Raw genomic sequence first — 22,859 nt, forward strand, 5'->3', positions numbered from 1 at the left:
CAAGCTCTTTGTATGTGCCAAGAGTTGTTCATTTGTATCAACTCTTTTGTTCTCAAGAAATGAGGCAGGGTTTATGATGAGCCTCATTTTACAAAGGAGAAAACTGAGATAGAGGATTAAGTACCTTGCCCAAGGTGATCAGTGCGTCGGGAGGAGAAGCTGTGATTTAAATCTCAGTGGTCCAGCTCCACCCTGACATACCTATGAGTGAAGAGGTCTGAAGGAGGGAAGAAAAAGTCCCACCTACTGTCTCAAGAAGTTAGCATCTGGGTAAAACACAGAGGGCCACTAAGGGTGCATCGGAGAAGGCAATGGCACCCCACTCCAGAACTCTTGCCTGGAAACTCCCATGGACGGGGGAGCCTGGTAGGCTGCAGTCCATGGGGTCGCGAACAGTCGGACACGACTGAGCGACCTCACTTTCACTTTCATGCACTGGAGAAGGAAATGGCAACCCACTCCAGTGTTCTTGCCTGGAGAATCCCAGGGACGGGGCAGCCTGGTGGGTTGCCATCTCTGGGGTCGCACAGAGTCGGACACAACTGAAGCGACTTAGCAGCAGCAAGGGTGCATAGGAGTTTATGGTGGGGGTGGGGAGGGGGTGGTATAAGAAACCTTCCAGGCAGAGGAGTTATAAATGCAAAGCATGGTCATCAGAAATTATCAAGTAAAATCATTTTAAAAGATGCAAACAAATTTCTATTCCTATTTAGGCAGAGAGTTCCTATCTAGTTCCTAGCTAAACACTAGCTAGGAATGGAGTTTTGACATTCTTTGCTTCAAGGAAACAAGAATTGCAAATGAATACATACAATGCTCCCTGTGTACATAACAGCAGTGCTTGATGGCCCTTTGGTCCAAACCCATAAACGGGAATACCATTTAAAAGAACATATTGCTAGAGATCTGGGCTCAGAAATCCTTAACAGTAGCAAAGGAGAAACACTGAAACCAAATACCTCACCAAACCAGTCTTGCAACAAAAAGAAAGTGGGGGAGAGCGGGGTGGAAGGGGGTAGGACATGTTCCAGAAGGTCTGAGTCTACCAGGCTAGCAGGTGTGCCCCTCTATTTTTTACAATTTCAGCAGATAAACAGCGACTCTCTTCCTCAGAATATGAAGTTCCCAAGTCCTTGAAGAGATAGAAATTCCACAACGAGAAAATCAGAAAGATACAAAGGTCGTTTGCAGTGTGTGATAAATTGGCAGGTTTAAACATAGCTCTTCTGAGGTTTGTCTTCCCTGAGACACTTAATGGTAATTCACACTTTTAGAACAATAGTCTTGGAAATGAATATGACTGAGTGACTCATATCACATAAACGATTAAATGATGGGTTGCAGACGTTAATGCCGATTGTTAAAATTTTAGTTGCTCTAGCCAACAGGAATAATAGACAGATTGTCTCCACTTTAAAAACAGGTTACGTTCCCAAAGTTTGTTTATAATTGGGCTGTTTGGAATTCAAGAGTTATTTTTCACCCCCACACGCAAGCAGTGTGAGATACGGTGTTTAGTATCCAAGAGAGAACGCAGGGGAAAAGCCAGTGTGTGCTGTGAATTCTACGGATGCTAATTAATTCTTGAGAAAAGTGCCATGAGCACTGTTCAAAGGTGAACATACATCGGACTCTCTCTGCCATTGAAGAGATCCTCCGCTGCTGCTAAGTCGCTTCAGTCGTGTCCGACTCTGTGCGACCCCATATATGGCAGCCCACCAGACTCCCCCGTCCCTGGGATTCTCCAGGCAAGAATACTGGAGTGGATTGCCATTTCCTTCTCCAATGCATGAAAGTGAAAAGTGAAAGTGAAGTCACTCAGTCGTGTCCAACTCTTAGCGACCCCATGGACTGCAGCCCACCAGGCTCCTCCATCCATGGGATTTTCCAGGCAAGAGTACTGGAGTGGGGTGCCATTGCTTTCTCTGGAAGAGATCCTCTACCTGCACGTAACTGGTGGTGGTTCCTGAGCCTCAAACAGGAGTGGGATTTTAAGAGGAGATGAGGAGAAGGACAGGAAAAGTGGGGAAGGGGCAACAGGGCAAAGGTTCAGAGGAAAACAGCAGAACCATGGGAGTGTGCAGCTCCAGCTGATGAACAAGGCAAGGCTGCTGTTCCTTCATCTCTGCCTGCCTCCTGGACAGATCTTGTGTCCTCCCCCAGCCCCTGGGATGGGGGTCTCTTCAATTCTAGGACTGCTGGACTACAGGCTGGGTTCAGGGTTTTTATTCACCCCCACTCCCTACACACAAACATGGTCAGCAAGTTCTCTCCTGATGTCAGAACACTCATTCAGCTCTTTGACTTTTCTGCCAGTCACACAGAGTAATGGAGTGCTCACACACATGCACTGATGTTTAGAGGAATTGCTTGTAAGCAAAGTTCAATCCCAGGGTTGGGAAGATCCCCTGGAGAAGAGAAAGGCTACCCACTCCAGTATTCTGGCCTGCAGAAGTCCATGGACTGTATGGCCCATGGGGTTGCAAAGAGTCAGACACGACTGAACAAGTCTCACTGGTTTGAAAGAGATCAAACCAGTCAGTCCTAAAGGAAATCAACCCTGAATATTCATTGGAAGGACTGGTGCTAAAGCTCCAATACTTTGGCCACTTGATACGAAGAGCCACCTCACTGGAAAAGACCCTGATGCTGGGAAAGACTGAGGGCAGAAGAGAAGGGGGCAGCAGAGGATGAGATGGTTGGATGGCATCTCCGACTCAATGGATATGAATCTGGGCAACCTCCAGGAGATGGTGAAGCAGGGAAGCCTGGTGTGCTGCAGTCCACGGGGACGCAAAGAGTCGGACATGACTGAGTGATTGAACAACAACAAAGGAAATTAAACTGAGATTGAAACCATAATTCCCTCCAACTCAAAAATATAAGTAATACATACACAGGCATATACACACGTGTCTTAGTATATGGAAAGTCAGAATAAAATTCAAGTGACACATCCACCGATACCACTTGTAGTCGGCGCATGCAATCAAAAAATCAACACACATCAACCAAGAAAATCCATAGCTCGGGCGGAACCAGAGGAGCATGGTGACGGTGGGAAGAGGGCTGCTGAATACACAGACTGTCTTCCCGCCACCGTGCATCACCTAAACACAGGACTGAGATGAGCGCCCCCACGCTGAAGGCTGCCCCCAACTTACTGGAACTTCAAAGGCCTCCTGGGTATCATCCAGCATCTGGATCTTGATGGACATGAGTTTTCCTGAAGGCGTGGGGGGCGGCTTCTGTCCATGTTCCAACGTACTGATCCCCGAATTCTCCGGGGCCCCCAGTCTTGATCCTGGAGTTGGCCTCTGCTCTATCTCTCCCATGATGAAAGCAGATTATATACAGTATCTACCAGAAGCAGAGAGAGAAGAAAGATACATCAGAAGAGAAGACTGAGACCACTTCAATAACATTTGCCCTCTATGCTCTTCATTGTAGGAATCCCCCCTTGCCCCGCCGGAAACACATGAGGGCCGGTCAGCCCCCCACCCCCCTGAGGCAGCAATCACCTGCTGAGGCTTCAGTTCATTCAAGAACAATGTCACCTTTAGCCACACAAGGCATGCTAATATTTGAGTGTGTTTTATTCTTCTGCATATTTTTACATAGCTTATCCTTTTCTAGTTTTACACTCAGCTCTTAGTTATTCACACAATAGATTGTGTTCTAAGTATTATTATGATTATTCAGGCTCTACGAGGAGTCAGGTACCACTCATCACACATTTCCAGTCTGCTGGGAAGATAATGAGAAGTACCTAATCCATATGATTAGCATCCATTAGTTACCTTTTATGGATCCAGGAACAGACCAAGCAATGCAGACATTAGCAAGATAAACAGATAAAACGTATCTTGTGGCTCCCAAGCTTACAATCTGGTTGAAGAAACTAAACAGGCACTTGCCCAAACACAGATGACATTAGGTAGGATCTTTTCTCTCAATTTCTTGTTGGTTTCCATGTCAATTACCTCCTAACCAATTTCTTTCCTGCCACACCCCTCCCTCAATTGTTCCCCCTTTCCCAGGAAAGCATCCTACACATTACAGTATTGGCAAAGCTCTCTTCTCCACCATTCAGAAGGCAAGAGCTAAACTCAGTTGAGTCTCAAATGTTGGGTAATACGTGGAAAGAGACAGAAACACACAAGGAGAAGGAATTCCAGTGAAGCAGAACAGCACAAAGAAAGCCACGGGACAGAAATCAGGAGGCATTCAGGAAGATGAGTGAGACTCACTGCTGCCAAGTTCAAGATGCATTTGGAAACTAGGTGGGAATCAGACCACAAAGGACATCAAAAAGCCTAGCAGAAAACTATGGTCTTCTCCCTGCTGGGAGTCACTGAATAATGACACAACAGAAGTACAACTTGAGGAAAATGAACCTGAAGATGATATATACTAACGGGTGAGAAAAAGAGACGAGCTGGCAGGGACTGGGGTAGACCAGGGACACAGCTATCGCAACAATATGAGCTTGAGGGGATAACTTGAACAGTGGTGATGGAAATAAAAAGATGATGATATAAAACACATGTTCATGGAAAGATTAACCTGATGTTGTAAACAGTGAGCTCCTGGGAAGGAGGAGATTAAAGTTTAACAGCAAGTTTTAAGTCAGGACAGAAGGGAAGAAGTGGGAGGGGAAGAGGTGTGTGTGTGATTGGGGTCACTGTTGAGGGTTATGAAAGGATGGATATCCAGTAAGCTGTAGGGGAGGTGGAGCTGAATTTGGGCTGTGGGTTCAGAGCCCACATCACTGCAGAAGTGTAAGCCACAGGGAGAGAGAATATGAAGGGGGTGCGGTGGGAGAGGGGTGGGTGGAACATGGCAATGAAAAAGCAGAAAGAACAAACATATCCAACCATGGGGGTTATTATGGACTGAACTACGCCCCTCTCCCACCCCAAATTCTTATGTTGAAGCACTAACCCCAGGAAACTCAGAATGTGTATTTGGAGGGAGGAGACTTGGAAGAGGTGACTAAGTTTAAAAAGTCATTAAGGAAGAGCGAGGCAGAGGATGAGATGGTTAGATGGCAACTAACCATGGTTAGTCACCAACTCAATGGACATGAATCTGAGCAAACTCTGGGAGAGAGTGAAGGACAGAGAAGCTTGGTGTGCTGCAGTCCATGAGGTAGCATGAGGTCAGACATGATTTAGCAACTGAACAACATCACCCAATCTGACTGGCGTCCTTATAACGGGAGAAAATTTGGACAAAGAGACACCAGGGATGCACAGAAGAAAGGCCACGTCAGGACACAGGGAGAAGGTGGCCTCCAGAGAACCCATTCTGCCAACACCTTCCAGCCTCCAGGACTGAGAGAAAATAAATCTCTGATAAGACACCTGGCCTGCGGGACTTCGGTATGGCAGTAAATTCACAAGCGGGTCCATGGACAAGAGGTAGAGAAAGAGTGACCCTCTGTCTTAGCGACACCAAGTCACAGAAGGGACACTCATGGTCACCTGTAGCGAGAGGTATGGAGCTCAGGGCTGTGTTTCACACACTTGTAAACAAGTCACCCTTTTCAGGATAAATCATGCTTATTTTGCAGGTTCTTCTTGCCCAAGGCTCTTCCTTATCCTGAAAGGTAAGCCAGGTTTCTAGGAGCTTCCCACTAAATTCCTTACGGAAACCTCTCCCTTCCTCTCCGTGAACCTTGAACTTTCTCACTGTGACACAGAGGATTGGCCTAGAGGCCAATAGATTAGAAACTGTGGAGTCACTCAATAAACTGGGTCATTGACTCAAAGCACTTTGGCCTAAAAAGCCAAACCCTTTAACTGGACAGGCAGACAGTCTGACCACCACCCAGGACACATCATTTACTGAATCCTAAATGATGATGCTGTGAAAGTGCTGCACTCAATATGCCAGCAAATTTGAAAAACTCAGCAGTGGTCACAGGACTGGAAAAGGTCAGTTTCCATTCCAATCCCAAAGAAAGGCAATGCCAAAGAATGCTCAAACTACCGCACAATTGCACTCATCTCACACGCTAGGTAAAGTAATGCTCAAAATTCTCCAAGACAGGCTTCAGCAATATGTGAACCATGAACTTCCAGATGTTCAAGCTGGTTTTAGAAAAGGCAGAGGAACCAGAGATCAAATTGCCATCATCTGCTGGATCATCGAAAAAAGCAAGAGAGTTCCAGAAAAACATCTATTTCTGCTTTATTGACTATGCCAAAGCCTTTGACTGTGTGGAGCACAACAAACTGGAAAATTCTGAAAGAGATGGGCATACCAGACCACCTGATCTGCCTCTTGAGAAACCTGTATGCAGGTCAGGAAGCAACAGTTAGAACTGGACATAGAACAACAGACTGGTTCCAAATAGGAAAAGGAGTACGTCAAGGCTGTATATTGTCACCCTGTTTATTTAACTTATATGCAGAGTACATCATGAGAAACACTGGGCTGGAAGAAACACAAACTGGAATCAAGATTGCCGGGAGAAATATCATTAACCTCAGATATGCAGATGACACCATCCTTCTGGCAGAAAGTAAAGAGGAACTAAAAAGCCTTTTGATGAAAGTGAAAGAGGAGAGTGAAAAAGTTGGCTTAAAGCTCAACATTCAGAAAACGAAGATCATGGCATCTGGTCCCATCACTCCATGGGAAGTAGATGGGGACACAGTGGAAACAGTGTCAGACTTTATTTTTTTGGGCTCCAAAATCACTGCAGATGGTGACTGCAGCCATGAAATTAAAAGATGCTTACTCCTTGGAAGGAAAGTTATGACCAACCTAGATAGCATATTCAAAAGCAGACATTACTTTGCCAAAAAAGTCTGTCTAGACAAGGCTATGGTTTTTCCAGTGGTCATGTATGGATGTGAGAGTTGGACTGTGAAGAAAGCTGAGCACCGAAGAATTGATGCTTTTGAACTGTGGAGTTGGAGAAGACTCTTGAGAGTCCCTTGGACTGCAAGGAGATCCCACCAGTCCATCCTAAAGGAGGTCAGTCCTGGGTGTTCATTGGAAGGAATGATGCTAAAGCTGAAACTCCAATACTTTGGCCACCTAATGCCAAGAATTGACTCATTGGAAAAGACCCTGATGCTGGGAGGGATTGGGGGCAGGAGGAGAAGGGGACGACAGAGGATGAGATGGCTGGATGGCATCACTGACTCAATGGACGTGAGTCTCAGTGAACTCCAGGAGTTGGTAATGGACAGGGAGGCCTGTTGTGCTGCGATTCATGGGCTCGCAAAGAGTCGGACATGACTGAGCGACTGAACTGAACGTTTATCCCATGCTTACTTTCCCCACCAACTTTCCACCAAAGCCTGTTAGACCTTATTATGCATTCCTCTAGAGTCCTTTGAGGTTGGACTTCAGTGTCAAGGCCGCACTCTCTAAGGACCAGCCTTTTGAGACCTGTTTCGTTTTTGAAAGGCCAGGTCTGATTCCATAGGTCTGCCACACAAGCCACTTTATAATTTCTGTCCCAAGCTTTTTTTAAGGCACATAATCCCAAACTGTTTTAGTTATGTGATCATCCTTTGCTTAATCATCTCCTAGTTTTAAGACAACTAGACTTTGCTGTACTTTACACAGAAGTGAAACAGATCACCTACATTGGTTCAATGAACCACGTGTGGGTGGCATAGATCTAATTATGACCTCACTGTGTTTAGAATAATCTTCACAAAGCAGGCAAAATGACTCCCCTACATGTTTTCTAAATTTTGTCTCATGGTTAAAAATAAACACAACTGCCGGAAAACACTGCTATCAGTCCAGTTCACCCTCGCCATCGCCGGCCTCCCTCCTTGCGCTCTTGCCTACTCTGGTGTTGACCCCTCCATGCCTCTGGAAGCATCCTCCGCTGCCCATCTCCAACCTCACCTTCTGCTCCCTGCACTCCATCAGAGTGGACAGGCCCCGCCCTCAATCACTGGCCCTGAGCCTGAGCACACGGCTTCCTATTGCTGAGTCCGAGCAGGATAGGTCTGGCTGTGGCTCTAAGGCGCAGCTAGAGAGGGAGGAAAGAGTTTGTCTTCTCATGTCACCTGACCACAAAGGTGTTCCAGACACATTTGCTCTGTGTCCGACCTAAGCAAACAGCAAGGCTCCCATCCTCTAAATGGGACCCTTTCTGTCCACGCTGGCCCAAGATCCCCAGGTAAACACTGTCATTTTTAACAGCTTGGCATTTAAAAATTACATTGAGCTACTGACTTAATAGACAGTACCTTAACTTCTTTATCTTTAGTCTTCAAATGACCTCATGCCTGGATTATTACTACTTCTGGATATTAACGTTTCAACAAAGCCTGTCACACTTTCTTTTTGTTTTGATACTTACAGGCAGATTGTTGCTGTACATGGAAAGTGCTGTTTAACTCAAACATAAATCCAGCCAAGAGTTTTGAGCAGCCTAAGAATGTCAAGGGAATATCTGAGGAACGCTGGCAAGGCATGAATGGGTAACCATAACGGAGGCAGGATAGCAAAACTGGCGAGTCCAGTAATAAAACAGCCTTCTACATACATATCTAACAAGCCTAAAGGCCTCAACCCATACTTGATTCTGACTTTACCTTAACTTCTTCCGACTTCTGAATTCCTAAATAGTCAAGGTAAAAAAGATTAATATTTCTTTCCTTGTGGCATGTTATTACTAACGTGATCATTCCAGACCTAAAAGTACAGAGCTGTCTGTGAAACTACTTTCTTCTTCAGGTCTTTTTGAAAAGTTATTTTAAAGGCAGTAACGTCAACAACAAAGAAAGCAGTGAAGATTTTGGCTGGCAAAGAAAAGATAAAAAACTCAAATTGTCTTGTTACAGTCTCTTGGCTTAAAAACTTCCTCTTGGAATTCACCCAAAAGCAACAAGGAACATGAAAATGCAAACTGCATCCCAGAGGAAACTGGAAGACATCTGTAGCTTTGAACCACGCAACAGGAGGCGGAGTTGCCAAAATGCAGGGAAGGTCAGACAGAGGAGAAGAAAAAGGCTTGGAGAGGCTGTCCATGCCTGCAGAGCCATGCTGCCCAAATAATGAGGATATCCAGCAACAAACCCAGCAGTAACTTTCTGGAAAGGGCAACAGATGTGCAGGGAGCACTAAAAGCTTTCCTGGGCACGGTATGGTGAGACATTTCCAGAAGCAGAAAAGGTCAAATTAAATGAGATACTGTACGGGTAAGACATATTAGCAGGAAGCAGTCTGTTGCCAAGGCAAGGCAAAAAAGAGAGACCCCACTAGGAGCACAACCAGTCTCTGCAACCTTGAGGAAAAACGAAAGTTGAAAGGATCACACTCACAGACACACTCTCAGGTCACAAGAATTCCCATGGGCATGGAATATGGCCCTGTCTCCTGCCCAGGTAAAGTTCCTATAAATAGCTACTTCATAAGGAACTCACCTAATCACAAGAAAAGAAAACCTTTACAGAGATGCCACAAGAAGGGAAATATGAAAATGAATGACAGATGAAAAACACCCACCAAAGCAATGTTACATGCAACAGATGAAATTTTACCCAAATGTATTTTCATAAATTCACAAAACAATGAAATAACTGATTCTGTCTACAAAAACAGAGTAGGATTTGCAAGAGTTCAGGGAAGCAAGAGAAGGAAATAGAAGAGGAGAGACCTCAAGATGAAAAGCCAGAAGAATGGTTACAAATAGCACTGCTACATAATGAATGTTTGTGTCACTCTCAAATTCAGACTGAAACTTAATGCCCAGCATGATGATACCCCAAGTCAGGGCCTTCAGGAGGTGACTAGAGACTAAGGGTGGAGCCCTCGTGGGTGGGGTTAGTGTCCTTATGAAAAACATGTAGAGAACTCTCGTCTCTTCCACTATGTGAGGAAAACATACCACCCAAGACAGTAATCTATGAACCAGGAAGTAGGTCTAGACACCGAACCCACTGACCATTGACCTTGGATTTTCCAGCCTCCAGGACTGTGAGAAATAAATTTCTGTTGTTTTCCTGTTTATGCTACTTTATCTGAGTCCATCTGGGTTGCTATAACAGACACCAAGATGGAAGTAGCTAAAAGGAAATACACACTGGTGAAAAAATGAGAGTCTTGAGGGGAAAAAATGGGGATTAAAAAAAAGCAAGCAGAAGATTTAAAACAGGAACATCATAAATATGGAAGACAAACAGAGGAGACCCAACACACCCGTAGCAGGTATCCCAAAAGAAAAAAGAACTAAATAATGGAACAAGAAGATACTAACATTTTAGAAATAAAAGTCTCCATAATAAATAAACACATCATGTCCCAGAAACAACTAAAATTATGAACACATGGAAGTTTCCTGTGTCATCACAGAAATTCAAACATTAAGAAGGAATCATTTGGGAATCTAAATAAAAGTCCAAAAAATATATATATATGTATGAGGGGACAAAAGTTCAGATCCATCCACAGTTGTAAGCAAGCAGGACTCATGAGTTGTTCCACATCCCCTGCTATAGCTCCCCCCCACCTCAGGCATCTTTCCTGAGTTTTTCAGATGCTAGAAACCACCACCAAATGGAAGGAATTAGCTACCTGATGATCATGAGCACATGGACCTCAGATCTACTGATGCCTAAGGATTGATGAAGTTAGCCACCCTGTTACCTCGCCATGAACCAATCAGAAAATGTGCACGAGACACTCACATACCCTGCTTCACCTGGCCTTTGGAAATGCTTTGCTGAAACATGGACGGACCCAGCGATTGCCATATTGAGTGAGTCAGACAAAGAAGGAGAAATATGGTATGGTATCTAAGACATGTGGAATCTAAAAAGAAACATACAAATGAACTTACCTACAAAACAGTAACAGACTCAACAGACTCAAAGACTTAGAGAATGAACTTACAGTTGCTTGCTGCTGGGGAAGGGCAGGGAGTGGAGAATGGGAGAAAGGATAGTTAGGGAGTTTGGGGTGGACACATACACACTGCTGTATTTAAAATGGATAACCAACAAGGTCCTACTGCTTAGCACAGGGAACTCTGCTCAGTGTTATGTGGCAGCCTGGATGGGAGGCGAGTTTGGAGGAGCATGGATACATGTGTATGTCTGGCTGAGTCTCTTCACTGTTCACCCGAAATAATCACAGCATTGTTAATTGGCTGTACTCCAATACAATTTTTTTTTTTAATGCTTTGCTGAAACCCTTTGGGAAGTCTGGGAGTTTTTTGAGCACGAGCCACCTGTTCTCCTCACTTGGGCCTGCAACAATACTTTCTCTGCTCCAAACTCTGACGTCTCAGTTTGTTGGGCCTCACTGTGTGTTGAGTACACAAACGTGCACTCAATAACATGTTCAATGTTTAAATGACCAAACTGTTCCAAGAAATAAAAGATGAATCCAAACATGAAATCTAGCTGAATTTTCGTTCAAACATTTAAATGAATCAAGAACTCAGGCCCTTCTGGGGTAAGTTATTCAAGGATAAACTGCAAAACAAGAGGCAAAGTGGTGAGACAAGGGAAAGCAATTACTGGTAAACTTTAAATCCATGTATACAGTAAGAGGAAGGCTAAAAGCACTAATATATGCAGAATATTATAATTCCTGACAACACAGAAATAATTTAAAAACTGGCAAAGGAAGGAGTTGAGATGGCGAGAGGCCTGTAGGTTAATTGTTACCATATGTTACCATAAGACTGATAATAAAAAGGGAATTTAAATCCCCAAAGATATACAACTGGTTAATAAGCATGCAAAAATATGTTCAATACTGTTCTCCACTAAGAAATGCAGACTGCATCCACAATGATATTTCACACCCACTATAACGGGCAGTAACATGTTATTGACAGTGGGGGAAAAAACTGGAATTTTTCATACACTGCTGATGGTCGGTGGGAATACTAAAAGGGGCAGACTTTGGAGACTATTTGGGAAGCTTCTTAAAACTTAATCATAAATTTCACATATAACCTAGTGATTGGGTTCCCCTAGTGACTCAGATATTATACTCCTAGACATCATCCCAAGATAGATGAAAATGTATGTCTTCACAAAGACTCGTGTATATAGGAACAGTCAGAGCTTTAAAAAAAAAAAAAAAGAACAGCACATGGAAATAATCCAAATGATCACCACCCAGTGAATGGATAAGGAAAACGCGGTATATCCATACAAGGAACTATTATTTAATAACAGAAAATGAAATGCAAATAAAACACTACAACACAGATGAATCCCCAAAACATTTTGTTAAGTGAAAGGCGCCAGATACAAAGGACTCCATAGCATATGACCCTACTTACATGAAAATATCCAGGTAAGACAAATTTAGTGACACAAAGTTGTTGCTTGGGCTGACACCAAAGGGCCTGGGGGATGGAGATCTTTTGGGAGGCGATATAAACGTTCTGAAACTAGATTGTGGTGATGGCCACATAAATCTGTAGATTTACAAAAATCCTTCATACATTTCAAAACAGGTCAAAGGTAGAATATGTAAATTGCACGTTAAATACATGATATATAGATGGACATACACATGAATACTCTTGGAAGGGCAGGGGTAGGGGAGCTAGATCCGTGGAGACAACCAACCCGGTTACGAACAAGAGTGAGGAAGCTTTGAGAAACGCCTTTTCGCTGTATACTTTTGGAGACCTTTAACGTTTTATACCATTCAGAACAAAATTAAGACAATTTTTAAAAATTTCACTTTCTAAGCAGACACATTCCTGCAGTCCAGCCGGGTCCTCTTGAGAATATGAAATCGACTAAGATGAAATCAGAGTAAACAAGGTGCCCATCATCAACCAAAACAAGCTGATCAAGAGGAAATTTGGCAAGAGGTCTTCTTTCCAGTTTTAAATGTAAGTCACTGGAAAATTCCAGGCAAAGACTCATAGAAAGTGACTAATTCACAGAAGCAGGAGCCCAAGGGAGATGAGCAGGAAACTACAAGACTTGGGTTCTAGAGCCTCTGGAGAGTCAAGGGCTGAAGGTTGGGGAGGCAAAGACGGACCATGTGAAACTCCCAGGAGGGCAAAGGCTGTTCACGCCAGCTTAGCAGTGGGAGACAAAGCCACCTTGGGATCCTGTCCCTGGGGAGCCACAGGCCAGGGGCCAGGAGACACGCCCCAGAAAGGCAGGCGGCCCAGCAACTCTGGAGCACAGATGGCCACAGCTGGCCTTTCACGAGATTCTCCAGGCCAGAATACTGGAGTGGGTAGCCTTTCCCTTCTCCAGGGGATCTTCCCAACCCAGGGATCGAACGGGGGTCTCCCGCATTGCAGGCGGATTCTTTACCAACTGAGCTATCAGGAAAGCTTCATGAGATTTAGATATGGGGTTTTAAGAAAGTTCAAAACACAGCTATCTGGACGGATAGATTTGCTTACTTCAAAAAAAGTCTTCCCAACTCCAGGGATCGAACGGGGGTCTCGCACATGGCAGGTGGATTCTTTACCGGCTGAGCCACAAAGTCATGGGCCAAATTTCACCCACAAAGTAGGGAAAAAACTCAACTGCAGAAACCTGATAAAAGAGAATTTCTTCACTGTGTTGCCTCTCCAATCCCAGGGGGGAAAAATTAAGCAGGCTCTCTTAAATACCTCTAACAGACCTCTGCAAAGTACTTCAAGGAACACTCAGAGCAAAGGAGAAAGCTTCTCACATTGTAGAGGTTATTTCCAGTGTCTAGTTTTAACCACATCGCTTTTCTACTCAAAAGCCCGAGTCTTACCCACACCAAGATAAATGAGAAAATTCCCAGCCGGGCATTTCAACGACTTGCCCCCATCTCTCTCCTTGTAAATAATAAACTGCTTTCTAATCCAACTGGATTCTGTTCCACACGCCTGCATTTTCCTACTGCTGTGTAGTTGCTTCCTTCTGTAAAATATTCTACTTTACAGAGGGTTGTGATGTTACCTCCTCCATAAGTCTTCCTTGGTCTACTTTCAGAGGGGAAAAAACCCACCTTGCGTCAGTCTCCCTGGCATTTTGCTTGTCTGTGCCTTACATTTCACTTGCTTTCCAGGCCTCTCTCCTCATTTCCTGCACTGTGAACTCAATTACAAGTCCAGAGGGGCAGGACAAGTCTGGCTGCCGCTACCTGGGAATGTGACATTCCTCTCCTGTCTTAGGGCGAGAACCCGCCCGACTCGGGGGCTGTAAAAATTTCAGGAGTCGCGTCTCCACTGCAAACATCACTTTCCTAAAAGATGGCGAAAAAGCCCACCTCTGCCTGCAGGGCTTCTTAGAAAGTGGCTGCAAACTGGCAGCATCAATACCACCTGGGAGCTCATTAGAAATGCAAATTATCGGCCTCGGCACAGGCCCCCTGAATCAGAAAGAGGGGTGGGGTGGAGTTAACATGCTTCCCAAGAGACCCGGGCGCAGGCTCCACCCCGGGACCACTGCCTCTTCCTAGGATCCCCAGTGAGGATCAGCTGAGGTCAGAAAACCCACCTGACACCAATCAAGCACTTACCTGTTAACTTCACCAAGAAAAAACTATAGAAAGAGCTATAGAAAGATTCTCTCAATAGCTCTTGGCAAGAAAAAGTGGCATTCCTTTTCCCATCCGATTTTCATTTGTATTCCAACCTTGTCCTGAAAACGGTTTAAGACATCGCTTTTGTTTGCATTTTCACCGATCTGGTAGCACCTACTTCATCCAATGAAATAAACAGGCAAAGACAAAAATGTAGGATAGGGGTGGAAGTAAATAAAAGGCGTGAGGAAGAGAAGGCTCTTACTCCAGTAGGAGGAAAAAAAAAAAATCAGGAAACCAGAAAAAAAAATCTCCACTGATTCACATTTTCATGATGTCCATTTCTTGGTGATTCTGAGAGTAAGAAATTAAATTTTAGCTTCCCCTCCATTTTTCTCTCTAATTGAAAGCCCTGGGTAAATAAAATGGAAGGAGAAAGGTAGTCTTCTGTAAGATAAGAAACCAGCTGGCAGCTTCTTCCGGTTCCCACATAGCAAGGGCACTGCAGTGGACCCAGAGGCCGTATTTCTGAGGCTGCAGTCAAGCTCACTCTAAGTAACACACATCATTCTTATCCACTCACTAAGGAAAATCCTCTTGTTCGCCAACTGATACTGGCCAGCTCTCCAAAACCCTCATCTCCTCCGCCCGTAAGGAGGGTGCAGTATATATTATTGGATCTGCTTACTCTACGTCCTTGAAAATGACAGACTGTTTAAAGAATGCTATCACTGAAATATCACAATAACCGGTATCATTGCCATTCACAAGCATTCTGAAGGACCTGTTATAATCCAGGGACTTACATTTTGGACACCAAGCAGGAACATTGAACCATACAAGTTCATCCCTCAAGCAGAAGAAAGTACTCAGTGATAACTGTTGAAGGCAATGTTTTTATTCTGACAATAGGTACAGTATTATGTGAACTGTAAAAGCTACGGAGAATGTCAAGGAAGTCACCTGTCCTTGGGAAAAAACTAACAGTTTTTGAGTAGCCCTGAGGGCAGATAGAAATGTATGAAGAACACACACAGTCTTGCCGGAGGTCACGCCTGCATTCAGTAAGGAAGTGTCCGCCCAATGCCAAGAGCTGTGCACAAGATGGATACAGACCAAGAGAGGCAAGAAGATAGTGAAAAGGAGAAAGCGGGGGGATGCAGCTTTCACTCTGCCTGAAATAATAGGGGCCAAGGGATAGGAGGCGCATCTGATGGATCAGAACGAACCACTGTGGTTTTTAAGACAAGGTAAACCCATGCAACTTTAAGAAAAAAAAATTGGCAGGGAATTCCCCGGCGATCCAGTGGTTAGGACTCAGCACTTTCACTGCCACAGTCCTGGGTTCAATCCCTGGTTGGGGAACGAAGATCCCAGAAGGCGTGAAGTGAAGTGAAAGTCGCTCCGTCGTGTCCAGCTCTTTGCGACCCCATGGACTGCAGGCCACCAGGCTCCTCTGTCCATGGGAATTTTCTAGGCAAGAAAATTGCAGTGGTTTGCCATGCCCTCCTCCAAGGGATCTTCCCAACCCATGGAACAAATCCAGGTCTCCCAAATTTCAGGGGGTTCCTTACCATTTGAGTAACCAGAGAAGCCCCCCAAAAGGCATATGGTGCTACTAAAGAGAAAAACCAGAAAAAAATTGGCAGTGAAGTGTTGGTTAGATGACGACATGGGTTACCTCTTAGGAAACAACTCTGTGATACTCCATGCAAGAAAGGATGGTAGCCACAATGAGAACAGAGAGAAAGGAGGCATATTTTGGGAATATTTTGACATTAAGAATCTTTGCAAATTGATGACAAATTAGAGGTGGGATAAGAAGATGGGATTATGGGCAAATCCGCAACTTCAATGCTAGTGAGAGACAGAACTCAAGGACATGCGGGAAGGTCCATGCTGTGACTGACTGAGATGACTGCAAGACAGGAAGGTGGAATGTCCTAGAATATTCTAAAGGTCATTCTCTCCATTTATTCAATGCCCACTCTTCCTTGTCCCGTCTACCGCCTCCCAAATGCTTTCTTCAAAGTAACTGAGTAGAGGGGCCTGAGGTTCAGGAAAGGGACTTTAAAGTCATCCATGTATAAGTCAGAGGTGACACTGTGCCAGTGGGTAACATTTTGGAGAGCTTGGAAAGGGCACAGAAAGACAAAACCAAGATAGTACCCTGGAGTGCATGCCAAGACGCATGCGCAGAAAGAGGGAATAAGCAGACTTGGTGAAGGATTCAAAGGTTCTCAGAACTGGAAGGACTTCTGGAGAGCACTGGGGCTTCACTGGGGGCGGCAGTGGTAAAGAACCCATGTGTCTAATGCAGGAGACATAAGAGACGTGGGTTCAATCCCTGGGTTGGGAAGATCCCCTGGAGGAGGGCATGGCAACCCACTCCAGTATTCTTGCCTGGAGAAGCCCCATGAACTGAGGAGCCTGGCAGGCTATCAACCATAGAGTTGCAAAGACTGAAGAAACTTAGCATGCACGTTGGAGAGGATGTATGACCACCTTGTCCCTGATGGATAAATCTCATATTTATAAAAGACTGAGGCTGAAAATCCATTCCACAATTATAGCAGGAACCCAAGGAGGCAAGAGCATCACCAAGGACTAGAGAGGGAACCACAATGCTGAATGCTCTTGGGGCAACAAGGCAAATGAGGATTAAGAATTAAAGTTCGTTCACTAGATCTGATATGACTGGGTATTCACTGGTATGAAGAGAAAAGTTATCTGGGGAGAAATGAATGTAGAGCCAGAGGGATTATTAATAATGGAGAGAGCAAATATATTAGCCCTTACTAATCTGTTTTTAATAGACTTAATATTTTAGAGCAGTTTTACGTTTCTAAGAAAATAAAGAGAAGGAGCCTGGGATTAACATATTCACACTATATATAAAATAGGTAAACAAGAATCTACTGTATAGCAGAGAACTATACTCAATATCTTTAAATAACCTAAAGTGGAAAAGAATCTGAAAAAGTGTATGTATGTATGTGGTATGTATATAATCACTGGATCACTTTGCGGCACACTTGAAACTAATTCAGTTCAGTTGCTCAGTCGCATCTGACTCTTTGCGACCCCATGGACTGCAGCACCCCAGGCTTCTCTGTCCATCACCAACTTCTGGAACTTGCTCAAACTCATGTCCATCGAGTTGGTGAAGCCATCTAGCCATCTCATCTTCTGTCGTCCCCTTCTCCTGCCTTCAATCTTTCCCAGCAACAGGATCTTTTCCAATGAGTCAGTTCTTCGAATTAGGTGGCCAAAGTATTGGAGCTTCAGCTTCAGCATCAGGACTGATTTCCTTTAGGATTGACTGGTTAGGTCTCCTTGTTGTCCAGGGACTCTCAAGAGTCTTCTCCAACACCACAGTTCAAAAGCATCAATTCAGTGCTCAGCTTTCTTTATGGTCCAGCTCTCACATCCATACATGACTACTGGAAAAACCACAGCTTTGACTAGATAGACCTGTGTTGGTAAAGTGATGTGTCTGCTTTTTAATATGCTGTCTAGGTTTGTCATAGCTTTTCCTCCATCTTTTAATTTCATGGCTGCAGTCATCACCTGCAGTATTTTATACGATATTGTAAATTAACTGTATTTCCATTTTTTAATATTTATTTATTTGGCTTTGCCAGGTCTTAATTGTGGCACATGGGATCTTTACTTGTGGCATGTGGTAGATCTAGTTCCCCGACCAGGGATTGAACCCCAGGCCTCCTGCACTGGGCACGCAGAGTCTTAGCCATTGGACCATCAGGGAAGTCCTGTACTTCAATTTTTAAAAATCATTTAAAAAGAAAAAATTCAGTGCTGCTGGATTGAGTATATTAATAGATTCAAACTTTGCAAATACAGCTGATGAAAATCTGAAAATCTTAAAAAAATAAACAAAACCAAAAACACAACCCAGAGAGTTCCTAAATACCCCCTCTCCCCATACAGTTTTCCTATTAACATCTCACATTACTGTGGTACATTTGTTACAACTGATGGACCAATACTGACAAATTATGATGAACTTAGGCCCGTAGTGTATATTAGGGTTCACTGGGTTATACAGTTGGGGTCTAACAAAGGCACAATGTCACGTATCCACCATTACAGTATCATATAGAATCCTTTCACCACCCAGAGGTCTTCTGTTCTCCGTCTATTCATTCCTTCCCCCTCTTGTCCGCCGACAACCACCATCTCTATAGTTTTGCCTTTTCCAGAAAGTCATCTATAGCTGGAATCAGACAGTATGCAGCCTTTTCAGACTGGCTTCCTTCACTTAGCAATGTGCATTTAAGATTCCTCTGTTTTTCCAAGCCTGACAGCTCAATTCTTTTCACTACTGAAAAAGATTCCACTGCCTGGAACTGTGCTGCTGGTTAAGACTCTTGAGAGTCCCCTGGACTGCCAAGAGAGCAAACCAGTCAATTCGAAAGGAAACCAACCGTGAATATCCATTGGAAGGACTGATGCTGAAGCTGCACTACGTTGGCCCCCTGATGTGAACAGCTGACTCACTGGAAAAGACCCTGATGCTGGGAAAGACTGAGGGCAGGAGGAACGGGGGTTGGGGGGGGACAGAGGATGAGGTGACTGGATGACATCACTGACTCAATGGATAGAAGTTTGAGCAAACTCTGGGAGATGGTGGAGGACAGAGGAGCCTGGTGTGCTGCAGTCCATGGGGTCACAAAGAGTCAGACATGACACAGCAACTGAAAAACAGCACCACCACCATTTATTGATCCACCCAGTGGAACTGGTTGCTTTCAGCTTGGGGCTACTCTGACAGGATTTCCAATTACAGGCATGGGCGAATGTAGCTGGCACCTCCAACAGTAACCAGCTCCACTTGAGATTAGAAACTTGAGGTGAGCAAGTCCTGGGGCTTAATGGACAAATCTGCTGTCAATTTCAGGCTCAGTCAAGCCCACACATTGGCAGGCAATTTATCTCAAAGGTCCTCTGAGATACCTTTCCTCCTTTACTTCAAGATACAGTGACGGGGCTTAATAAATAACTAAAAATGTTTTTGGAATGCAAAAAAAAAAAAAAAGGCACCAGGCATTTTCCTGAACAAACTCTAAAGCATTGTTAAGCTTGTTTTCAATAAGTCAGGATATCTCCAACAACCTCATTATGTAATAAATAAATTTTAAATAAAAGAGTTAATTTACCCTCTATCATTATCGGCTGCCGTTTCAAACACTCAGAAGATGATGCTCAAGAACCGAATGGCAACACTGAAGTGTGTCCTACATCCTGTGTAACATTCTACTGACATCTTTTCTAGAGTGAGTAACAACATTATTTCATATAACTTGAAGAAAAAAGAAGAGCATTTCCTAAAGCTGACCAAATCCAATGAATCATAAACGACAGGGCTTCCCTTCAGGGTGGGCAAAGGAAAGCAATTTCTATTAAACCATTAAAGGATCGACTGTGAAATTCTCTCACCCTTCCAATATTATTTGAGAAATACACTGGGTTCTGCTATCACAGACCGAATGATACAATAAAATACAACAGAGTGTAAATGGTATCAAATTCTGTAAACACTTCCCCTAGAATTAATTATTAGTCAAAACAATGGAAGGTCAAGGGGGAAAAAAAGAACATAATAAAAAAGCGAAACCCCTTGTGAAAACAAAAAGAATTTAAATGTCAGCTTGGTTAATAAATAAGGTATTTAATTAAACAATGTTGTCCATTAATAAAATTAATGATGATGAATAGCACATTTTTGCTGCGGGGTGTTGGAAGAGAAAAGATTTAGATATCATCCGTCAGACTGCAAATCCATCAGGTTCTAATCCTCATTTCTGAACTGTGAGTGTATGATAAAATTAACTTTCCTGAATTTTAGACTTGTCATTCACAGAATGTGGAGAATCAACTAAGCACAGAACAGAACATTTTCATTTAACCAACACTTATGTAGCCCTTTCTAGAGCAGATACTGTTCTATGAGCCTTGTAAATACCAATTTACTTAATCTTCAAGACCACCATGATGTGGATACCTACTAGTGACCCCTTTCACAGATGAGAAAGCTGAGGCAAAGAGATTAAGTCCATTTTCCCACGGTCACCCAGCTAGCAAAGTCACAGACAAGGGACCAGACAGCGGACAGGCTGGTTTTACCACTTGGCATGAGCCCTCCTGGACAAGATAATCTATAAATTGTCACCCTCTCTAATACTCAGTGACCTTATGACTCAGTCACTTTAGATGAAATCAAGTTCTTCCCCAACTTCTCACCTTTTCCAGCACAGAGATGTCAATCAAGCTAACCACTAGGCTAATCACCCATGTAAGCTGCAAAGGACACCAGTGGAGAAAACTCAACAAATAATCAAAACGCTTACTGAATTATCCCTAGACCTCCAAAGAGTACAGGGTACTTCTTCTGTGACAGCTTTTATTTTCTTGGGCCCTGAAATCTCTGCAGATGGTACTTGCAGCCATGAAATTAAAAGACGCTTCCTCCTTGGCAGGAAAGCTATGGCAAACCTAGAAGTGTATTAAAAAGCAGAGACACCTTTTGCCAACAAAGGTCCATCTAGTCAAAGTCACGGTCTTTCCAGTAGTCATGTACAGATGTGACAGCTGGACCATAAAGACGGCTGAGCACCAGAGAACTGATGCTTTTGAATTGCGGAGCTAGAGAAGGCTTGCGAGTCCCTTGGACTGCAACCAGTCAATCCTGAAGGAAATCAACCCTGAACACTCACTGGAAGGACTGATGCTGAAGTTCCAATACTCGGGCCACCTGATGTGAAGAGCCAACTCATCAGAAAAGACCCTGATGCTGGGAAAGACTGAAGGCAAAAGGAGGGGATGGCAGAGGATGAGACGGTTAGATGGCATCATCTACTCAATGGACATAAATTGGATCAAACTCCAGGAGACGGTGGAGGACAGAGGAGCCTGGCATGCTAAAGTCCATGGGGCTGCGATGAGTAGGACATGATTTAGCAACTGAACGATAATTTTTTTCTATCTTTTAAAAAGTATAGTTGATTTATAATATTGTATTATTTTCAGGTATACAGCATAGTGATTCAGCACTTATACACTTTATATTCCAAAGTTATTACAAAACAATGCCAATAATCCCCCATGCTGTGTACTATATACTTGTAACCTATTTATCCATAGAAGACTGTACCTCTTAACCTCTTACCCCTATCTTGACCCTCCCCTTTTCCCTCTTCTCACTGGTAACCACTGGTTTGTTCTCTATATCAGTAAATCTGTTTCTGCTTTGTTATATTCACCAGTTTGTTGCATTTTTTTAGATTCCACATATAAGTGATAGCACAAAGTATTTGTCTTTCTCTGTCTGACTTATTTCATATTTTCATATCCTCCAGGTCCATCCAGCTATGTTGTTTCAAATGGCAAACTTTCATTCTTTATTACGGCTGAGTAGTGTGTGTGTGTGTGTGTGTGTGTGTGTGTGTGTGTGTCACACATTTATCCATTCATCTGTTGATGGCACTTTTATAAATAAATAAACAATGCTGCTATGAACATTAGGGCTTCCCTGGTGGCTTAGAGGGTAAAGAAGCCGCCTGCAATGCAGGAGACCCGGGTTCGATCTCTGGGTCCGTAAGATCCCCTGGAGAAGGGAATGGCGACCCACTCCAGTGTTCCTGCCTGGAGAACCCCATGAAGAGGAGCCTGGCGGGCTACAGTGCATGGAGCCGCAAAGAATCAGACATGGCTGGGCAACTAATACTTTCACTTTCGTGAACACTGGGGTGGATGCAACTTTATGGACCAGTGTTTTCATTGTCTCTGGATATGCACCCAGCAGCAGAACTGTTAGGTCATATGGCAGTCCTATTTGTAGGCTTTTGAGGAACTTCCATACTGTTCTCCACAGTAGTTGCACTAATTTACATTCCCGCCAACAGCAACAGTGTAAAAATGCCCTTTTTTCCGCATCCTCACCAACATTTGTCATGTTGTCTCCTTGATGACAGTCATTCTGACAGGTGTAAGGTGATACCTCATTGTGGTTTTGATTTGCGTTTCTCTGATGATTAACGATATTGAGCATCTTTTCATGTGTCTTTTGGTCATCTGTATATCTTCCTTGGAAAAAATGTCTTTTCAGGTCTTCTGCCCCTTTCTTAATAAGGTTGTTTGGTTTTGGGTTTCCCTTGTGGCTCAGCTGGTAAAGAATCTGCCTGCAATGTGAGTGACCTGGGTTCGATCCCTGGGTTGGGAAGATCCCCTGGAGAAGCAAAAGGTTACCCAGTTCAGTATTCTGGCCTGGAGAAGTCCATGGACCATACAGTCCACGGGGTCACAAAGAGTGGACGTAACTTTTCGGTTCTTTGTTTGGGCTTCCCTTCTGGCTCAGTTGGTAAAGAATCTGC

The 22,859-nt window shown here is 43.9% G+C and overlaps 1 protein-coding gene across 8 annotated transcripts in view; it reads right to left on the reverse strand.

The window, feature by feature from the left end:
• Positions 1-22,859, reverse strand: part of FARP1 (FERM, ARH/RhoGEF and pleckstrin domain protein 1) — a 309,007-nt gene that overhangs the window by 234,545 nt on the left and 51,603 nt on the right. For 2 of the 8 annotated variants that reach the window (XM_044927132.2, XM_044927129.2), the window contains exon 2: positions 3,165-3,360. In XM_044927132.2, the coding sequence (XP_044783067.2) occupies positions 3,165-3,335 (171 nt within the window). In that variant the 5' untranslated portion in view covers positions 3,336-3,360. Of the gene's footprint in view, positions 1-3,164; positions 3,361-13,369; positions 13,395-13,950; positions 14,236-14,463; positions 14,488-22,859 lie in introns of those variants that run through there. The other 6 variants (XM_045162548.1, XM_044927134.2, XM_044927131.2 and 3 more) reach the window with 6 other exon arrangements.

Source organism: Bubalus bubalis, chromosome 13, assembly GCF_019923935.1.
Source record: "Bubalus bubalis isolate 160015118507 breed Murrah chromosome 13, NDDB_SH_1, whole genome shotgun sequence".
In the NCBI taxonomy this organism is placed as follows: domain Eukaryota; kingdom Metazoa; phylum Chordata; class Mammalia; order Artiodactyla; family Bovidae; genus Bubalus; species Bubalus bubalis.